The sequence below is a fragment of the Branchiostoma belcheri genome, unplaced genomic scaffold (assembly GCF_001625305.1).
Source record: "Branchiostoma belcheri isolate BF01 breed outbred unplaced genomic scaffold, Haploidv18h27 scaffold34, whole genome shotgun sequence".
NCBI lineage: Eukaryota > Metazoa > Chordata > Leptocardii > Amphioxiformes > Branchiostomatidae > Branchiostoma > Branchiostoma belcheri.
Window position 1 is genome coordinate 1,026,165 of NW_017803954.1, and position 8,498 is coordinate 1,034,662.

At 40.6% G+C, this 8,498-nt stretch overlaps 2 protein-coding genes across 3 annotated transcripts in view; both read right to left on the reverse strand.

The window, feature by feature from the left end:
- Positions 1–443, reverse strand: part of LOC109475415 (lysosomal aspartic protease-like) — a 4,172-nt gene extending 3,729 nt beyond the window's left edge. Inside the window, exon 1 of the mRNA XM_019776018.1 lies at positions 336–443. Coding sequence (XP_019631577.1) covers positions 336–443 — 108 coding nt within the window. The remainder of the gene's footprint in view (positions 1–335) is intronic.
- Positions 444–1,007: 564 nt separating this feature from the next.
- Positions 1,008–7,917, reverse strand: LOC109475551 (retinal homeobox protein Rx1-like). Of its 2 annotated transcripts, XM_019776207.1 has the most exons (4): positions 7,693–7,917; positions 4,498–4,801; positions 2,291–2,484; positions 1,008–1,947 (listed from the first exon to the last, which is right to left on the reverse strand). In XM_019776207.1, exons 2-4 carry the CDS (start codon positions 4,781–4,783, stop codon positions 1,612–1,614), a joined length of 816 nt encoding a protein of 271 aa, XP_019631766.1. In that variant the 5' UTR covers positions 4,784–4,801; positions 7,693–7,917; the 3' UTR covers positions 1,008–1,611. The 2 variants fall into 2 exon arrangements, with proteins under 2 accessions (XP_019631766.1, XP_019631767.1); XM_019776208.1 differs by lacking the exon at positions 7,693–7,917 and having other exon boundaries at positions 4,498–5,093.
- Between the last annotated feature and the right edge of the window lie 581 nt (positions 7,918–8,498).

Consider the following 8,498-nt stretch of genomic DNA (forward strand, 5'->3'; position numbering starts at 1 on the left):
ATGTATAGATATACATGTATAGTAGACACAGGTGCATATTGGTAAGTTAATACATTGTGCACTAGTATTTTATCCATCATCACAGCAAACCTTTGTCCCTTATATTGATTTTTCAGTTGGAATTGGAAAAAATATCTACAGCTTTTACAGCGAAGGTTTTCTTTGTGGATGAAGCGATCGGCAACTTCTGACATTTTTCTTACCGAGGGTTAAGCCATCATGCTAGCAACTCCAATGGATCTTTACCAATCAAATTGTCGTCTGGTTTCGACATAATTGTGTCCAATTTTTGTGGTAATATCTTGTTTTGTTCTACGCACTTATTAGCCACACACGAACATACCCATGTCAGCGGCTAGTTCCGCCTGGTCCGGCCCCTTGGACCCCGGTGAGGACGACAGATTTCTTCGGGGCAAGGTTCCCCCACCGCTGAGGAAATTCATGCCCAAACTGTACACACGTTGAAAAATGACCAGGTTACTGCAAAGAATATCCGTCAGGAGTATGCGAATAAAAGCTTTTGAAAAAAGATAGTCAGTAAGTCTGCATATATCTTATGGCCTTTCCCTTTCCGAACTACTTATATATATTATTGACAACAGCACGCTGCCACAATATCTCAAAGGTACATGTATATGCACTACACTGCAGTATTGATATTCTCTGTAGCTTACGTTACAATGCTAGAAAAGACCAGCGCGTTAAAACATTACTATCATACATGCATTTTTTACATCGAACATTTATTGACCTCTTTCGAAAAAAAAATACACGTCCGTGCTTGTTCACCCACAGTCCACAGTCATACACATACTGACGAAAACTCAGTCTTAAACGTTGCAAAGTTCAACGATACAATCAATATGGCTGGTTATTTTCTACAGGTGCGAAAATTGGGGGAACAGATTTTAGACATAGTGAGAATATAATAATATACACAACTTCATTAGAATATATTAACAACAGTAATTCGCAACGCGACATCAGTGAATCAATTCTACTAATTTCTGTATTAATGATGGCATTATTGTCTTTTTCCACAATTTAGTAACATTTTCTGAACAGTCTACCTCCTTCCGAAAGAGAAAGTGTTCAAAATGTTGCGCGGAAGGTCACTTTCGATTATGCCAATCTCTTTTGATCAGAAGATGAGGAGGTCTATATATCACCAACAATATACGCAGAGAATTAGGTAAAAATCACCTAACGTCCATGACTCCTTTATGTAACGCTGACACAAATTACGTATATACTTCCTCATGAAAATTGTTTCAAACGTACATAATAGCAAGGAGCTTCCATGGTGATAGAATGTCCTTGATGATAGCAAAATGTCCTAGTGTTTAGTACTACTTTGCTGTAATAGAGAATTCATGTTAATATTTAAGCCACGACCTAGTGTCTGGGCTCAAAACAACTGAATGTTTATATATCAACGCAGAGTATTTCCTGTTCCTATTTTCTCAAAGGCAAAGCATGATTGTTTTCACTTTATGTGAGAGAATTCGAAAAAAATGGCCAAAGGTTATAAGGAATAAACAAAGCCTAGCAGTGAATCACAGCACAATACATTATATAGAGATATTTCCGTTTTTTTCAGCATATTAAAATTCAGTCCTCTTTTTCTTCCTTTTCTGACTCAGCCGGCGATGTCTCCTGTGCTTGGCAAGTGGTGTTCTCGGCAGGTTTTTTAGGGAAGGCCATGAAGGGTGCCGGGTAGCCCACTGCCTTAGGGATGTTCAGCAGCAGGGGGTTGCCTTGAGTGGGGAAGAGGTGCGGGTACAGACCTAGCAGGGGGTAAGGCGGTAAGTGCCCCAGGGGGTCGAACCGTGAGAAGGGTCCGTAGTGGAGCCGTTCTCGGGACCCGTCGGGAAAGTCCGGGTCGCCCATGTCGTGTAGGTGCTTCTCCCGCTTCCGCCATTTTGCTCGGCGGTTTTGGAACCAGACCTGTGGCATGATGGGACACAGATATCAGACAAACGTTGTACAAAAACATCATCTGTTCTCACATCTACACAGAAGCGAGAAGAATTTGACTATTATCGATTAGTTTGTACAACACATTTGTCTACCATACAGCTATCTATATTTAACTCGTACATTTAAAAACTAGAAAAAAATCTGATGCAAGTCAGAGAGAACATTGAAGACTCATCTGTATAGTGGCTCAATTCAAGGTGTCATTTTTTGGTTCAACAGTGAACCACAATTACAATGAAATCTGTTCTTAGCTGTTTCTTTCACTAACCCGCTTATTAAGGTAGACCATAGTGGTAAACGTTGGCCTCACCTGCACGCGTGATTCCGGTAAGTTGACCCTCATGGCCAGTTCTTCGCGCATGAAAATGTCAGGGTAGTGCGTCTGGCGGAAGGCTCTCTCCAGCTCCTGCAGTTGCCTGGTCGAGAAAGTAGTCCGGTTCCTTTTAGGCTTCTCTGTCGTCGCAGGTTTGGTCGATTTCTTGTCATCTTCGCTCATCTCTTTTCCTAGAAACGAAGAAGATTCGTAGTAAATACACATGAAGTGCTGGAGGTTGCAGCTACAACAGGACCGAACAAATTAAAAAAAGATTTGTACATGCTCCTTGAATGATTGTACCATTAGAGGTCTGGCCGGTCCATGGGCCATGAAGTTTTTCTGTATACTAGTACACAAAATCATAGCAGTGTCAAAGAGAGCTCAATGAAATAATATTGATATACAGAGACTGTGAGTTAAATCTGTGCACATCTTTCAATAAAAGCATATAAAATGGCATAGTATGCTTTGACAAGGTCCTGTAATAAAAATGGTACTCTGGTACCAAATGATCAATGATGTTCAAATTTGCATCATGCTTGCGGAGAAAAAAAAACGGAAGAAACAAGTAGCCTTTCAGTTTGGATTTTATACCTTTAGTAAAAATATGGGATGGCATGCTTTTTAACACTTCTAGTCAATGTCTAGCACGTTTGCGGAATGCAATGCACCAGGTAAATGATACCGACCTCCAGATTGGAGACAACAGGAAAGAACGCGCTGTATCCCCGACTAGAATACCGACTGTTTTTCCTCACTCTAGTTCTTACAGAATTCATAAGTTGTCAGACAGGTGGAAATGTGCGGGGGAGGGCCCGCGTGTGAGAAGCCGTCGGCGTTTGGCATTCTTCAATCAGGTCTACTTCCCATGTTATTTCATACTTGTGGTTGTGTTCGTACAGGTGAACGATTTTTTATGGCGCAAATCAGAATTTCATCAGGGGATCAAAAATTTTACTGTTCTTATATTGATATACGTTAATACGCGAACTTGATTCGAAACAAATGATGATAACAGAAGGCTTGATTATGACATGCAAATATGCAATAATATAGTAAAGTACGCGGTGATACATGTATTTGTAAGGTTGCATATCCACACATGTGTTGCACTTGTGATACAACGTGCAACATTGTTGTCGTCTTTACATTCCAGTGAGATTTGGTACATCGTTATTGACACTGCGGACACAACCTGGGCGTTCGAGACACTCAAAATACAGACTTCCAATTTTTCACTACTAACATATATGTACTAGTACTTGCTAGCGATATCTACTACACTACTACCCTCCAATACTTCGCTCCCTTGTGGATGAAGTGAACTTTGGTGTGAAACATTAGCGCCACCCGAATCAAAAGTGCGTGTGCCTGACCTTTTTACTTCAAGTCAGAGATAGCTATAGTACATGTACCTTGTCAGATATTCCGGCATCTGAGCCCCAGAAAGAAAATAAGTTACAAGATTCAGCAACTTGGAGAACCGCAGAAAAATTTTGTATCAACTAATTTTGTATCAACCATTTTAAGACTTTATAAAATCAAAATGACTAGAGATATTCCGTATTAAAACATATAACGCGTAAAGTGGCGTAAAGTACTGATCGCGCACTATAGCCTATCCTATTCGTGGGGGTGAGGATTATGGCGACAGAGATAGTTTTAAGCCACGTACAGCACATTTCAATTGTCCCTTAGGTGCGTTTTTGTTGATAAAATGACGTGCAAGAACTAAAATAAGCAGATGAAATAAATACAATGTTTGGTTAACCGGTTTTTGTTTGAAAATGTGCCAAAACATCATTAGACAACATTCTTGATATTAACGCAAATAAAGCGTTTTGTGAAAAGAAAACCTTCTGGTACGCTTAATATTATTATACCGACAACTTCTTACTGACCTGTGCGACTCAATAGAAAACAGTAGGTTCGTTTCTAACAGAAAAAAAAATGCAGAAACTGCCAGGTTAGGGGAGTATTCCTGAAGGGAAGTCGGTCCTTGTTGGGCACGGAACTCGTCTCTGTCAGGCTAAGTCCAATGGCAAATATTTCAGTCTATTTAGTCCGTTTCCACTATTGTCCGGTCACCAAAAGAATCTGATGGAGACTACGTTATAGTTAAGGACGGAGAAAAATAAAGAAAAGACTACGAAAAGCGCGCTTGCGGTTTGTACAAGAAACTTCTGTTCTACAAGAACTACCTGTTTCTTTCCGCGTGTCCCCCTGCTGGTTCTCCTGATTCCTGGTCCCGTCTCTCATCCTATCAGCTGACGACTGGGCTTCTATCCCGAGTAGACTCCGGATGGAGAATTTGTGCCGAAAATTTGCCAGTGCGTCCTCGGGAGTACTTTCCGTGCTGCCGTCACCGCAGTCGTCAGGCATCTCCTCGGCGATGGGTGAGTCCTGCCCCCGAAGGATTTCGTCCCCCTCTCCGCTGTCGGGTCCTGCGGTCTCAGGGTCGCACGGGCTGCCGGTCACCTCTGACATACTGATGCTTGTGTGTGGCTAATAGGTGGGTAGAACAACAAGCGATAAGCCCGCAAGAATTGGCTACAAATTACGGAGAAACTGGACGACAATTCGATTTGTGAAGGTTGCTAGCACTACGGCTTAACCTTCGGAAGGGGGGAGGAATTTCAAAAGTTGCCGAATGCCGTAAAGACGAATGCGTAAATAATCGGACTAAGCTGCTTTCTTTGGCAAATTAAGAAATGAGACAGGATCCGTTCTACCGCGCAGTGACGTGGAAAACGAGGCAATAATTTGACACTTTACCTCACACAGTGAAGCCGAGAAAACGAAGCTTTTGTTTGGAGTGAAATGAAATAAACAGATCTACTGGCTTTCTTTTATTAAATCTACATATATGTTACTCCATGATTATGCATGGTATGTAAGGGATAATAAGACGTCATATCTACTTTGTACCGACCGGAATGGCATTTAAGGCACTTCTGTTTGGGCAGGTGGTTTAATTGTTTTGTTTGGAAAACTGGAAAATATTCGTTTCTTCTTGTGCCGTGTTGGAACACGTTATCCCAACATTTGTGACACATCAAGATTAAAAATGATTGGGATTCATGGGAGGCGTAAACGGTGCACGGTGTGTGAGACCAGTCTGTACACTGTCGCGGTGTTTTTTCCAAAGCGTGAAACTTGTCAGTTTTCCGTTGTGTGGTAGACCAGACACTCGACATTACACCAAATCTAACTTGGTCGTCCAGTCAAAAATAAGAATGGACAAGGTGAAAATTTGGTTTACTAAAGAAAACGACCTTACTAACCCCGTGATGTGTAAGACAATCGTCGTCTCGGCATCAGTTTCAAAGTGTGGTGGTTGTTTGCACAACACTAATATGTGGATTATCCGCTTTACTCAGCCCAGCAAATGAAAAGCAGGAAAATTAACCAACTGGTGATTACGATTTGATACGTCTGGGACCTGCGCTTCGGGCACAAAAACCGCCGCCCCGATCATAATCCAGCGGGGTTACGTCCGGGAGTTGGGCAATATCAGAAGTACGTCCGCCCTGCAGAATTTAATTTCCTTACTAAATCCGCAGCAAATGTCACAAACTACGCATGATTGTCTGGTAGCCAAACGACTTTCGGCCTTTGTAAAAAAAATAGATTCCACGTTATTTTGACATTTGAAGTTGTTAGATGGAATAGTCCGTGGGGTAAGGGGGTGGGGGGCATGTTGCCTACAAGACATCAGGCACGACACTTGTTATGATAAAGGACTATAACGGATGTTAGAAAATTCGGTTACGGGTTGAAGGTACTGTGAGAATACTTTTTGTATCAAACCTTAACGATCAATCGGAACACTCATACCGCGTGGTGAAGGTATTTGTTTTCCTTATTCTCTGGTACAAAAAAATCATCCAAAAAATAAGACAAATTAAAAAAAAAACAATATTGGCTATTTTTCCGATCTTTGTATTAAGCTGACTGAAATGCGTTTCTACGTAATAACCATATTGAAATTCACAATCAGCATATTTTCTGAAACAATACTTAAGTTGTGTATATCAATTGATTTTTTTCCTGTTACTTTAGTTATGTGAAAAAGTAAGGCATAAGCTAAGACGACAACGGTTCACAACTCAAAAGAAAATGTTAATCTTGCTGACAGTCTAGTCGCCTGGATGAGACGATCAGGGAGGGATCAACACAGTTCTTTGAACGTTTGTGAAATGGGCTTATGTCAGGGCTTTGTCTCTAAGAAGTGATGGCAATAAAAACAACAAAAATAACAACATAGCAACAATGGTGACGTTCCTACGCCCGCCATAAACACATGGGCGTTTGGGGAAGTCGAATGACTAAAAGGGCATTAATAGCTGTGAAGGAGGTAAACTTTTACACATCCTTTTTTTAACTTGCCTTAAAAGGCTGTTTAAAAGGGGTGGGTGACGTCTGGACAGCAAGCATTGACAATGGCACTGGTGGTGAAGTTATGTATACTTAACCATAGCTACAAGATCATAACGAGTTTACTTATTTGCAGAGATGCATTCTATTTTGTTTAAGTATTAAGTTTATAGAGATAGTAAGAAAATCCGCACTGCGTCATGACGGCATAATTTTCTTACTATTTCTATAGACGTCAGACTTAAACAGCGAACTGAATGGAAAATGACAAATCAACAGGCGCTATGAGAATGCAACATAATTCAACATGTCTTCATTTTATGTCACAACAACTGCAACAGTGAAAAAAATTGTTTTATATCATTTCCCAAGCCTGCAAACAATATTAGAAGTCATACACGCAAATGAAAACGGACGTTTGGGAGATTTCAAAGCTTCCAACACCGACAGACACAAAAATCGAGCAATGGATGCAAGAGTGGTGGTGACTGTCGAATAGTAACGCAGATATGGTAAACATTATTTAACATTAAAATTTAAATCATTAGGCTTTGTATCAAAAACGATTTATGATTTTCTCCCCAACATTTCAATGCCATTTAAGAAAGGAAGAAAAAAGAGAGGAAAGAAGGAAGGAAATTAATAGGCACCAAGGAAAACAACATATGACTATGCTCTTCCCTATGATTCAAGTATGAATATCGTGACACTAATTTTTCTTGCATTTCAACTTACCGACCAATACCTAAACTCCTTGTTACAAACGACGTAACACATACGTATCTAACCATAACATTGAGTGATGCTTCTGTAAACCAAAGCGATCACGTCAATTAATTGTTGCCAAGCTTTTGACCGTAACAACTCAACGGGGCTAAGGCATTATATCCAAGACAAACGTGTGATAACTCTTACCTTTAATATTCTGCCTTTGTGTCAAGTAACAATTCCTTAAAGAAAAGTGTTTGACAGTAAATCTAAGTGGATTGGAAAGTATGAATATAAAGAAAATACAGCACCTGTTCTTAAATGATCTTCTGTCTCCTCCGGGGCATGAAGAATCATCTCGCTGGAGACAATTTAATTCCTGGGTCATCTTTTTAGTAATGCAATTATCACGAGAGTGGAATCCGCAGATAGAAGATGATAGCTTGGCTGCTGACAGACCAATTTGGGGGTATGAGCACGTGCAGGTGTCAGTCAATTTGGCCGAAGTTGTTTACCACGCTGTTGTTTACAGCAGAGTTTTGCTAAACGAGAGTCTGTAAAGTCGTCCGAAACTCGCCATTGCTAAGAAGATATTGAAAGACTTTCCACTACACTACGCTGAAAAGTTTCAATTTCCAACGACTTTTACTCTTCGAATTCAATCAATGCCCTCATCATACTCAAACAAGGGACAAGGCTCTGAAGAATATATTTGGAGTCTCTCGTATCACTGCCTGGTTTACTTGTAATTCATTAATCATGCAAATAATGTTTGACTAACATTACACCGGCATGAGAGACTGTAAAATGTACACTTTCACCACGTCCGTTAGTCCAGATAGGGCGAAGAGATGGACATGTAACCTCTTTAAAATTGAACGTAAGACTTCACATAAAAGTTTTATGTTTGACTACGGATACGCGGAGGGTGATTCGAGTCGCACTCAGATCGAGCTATGTAGTTGTTATGAACCTACAGGTGCAGATACGTGATTCTGTAGTAATCCCTAAGTCAGACAAAACAATGACTCAATCCTGTACCAAATAATAAACAGTGGTGTGGATTGTGCAGATTATAACACCTGTAACATCACCCGCCTACAGCTGCTTACACCAC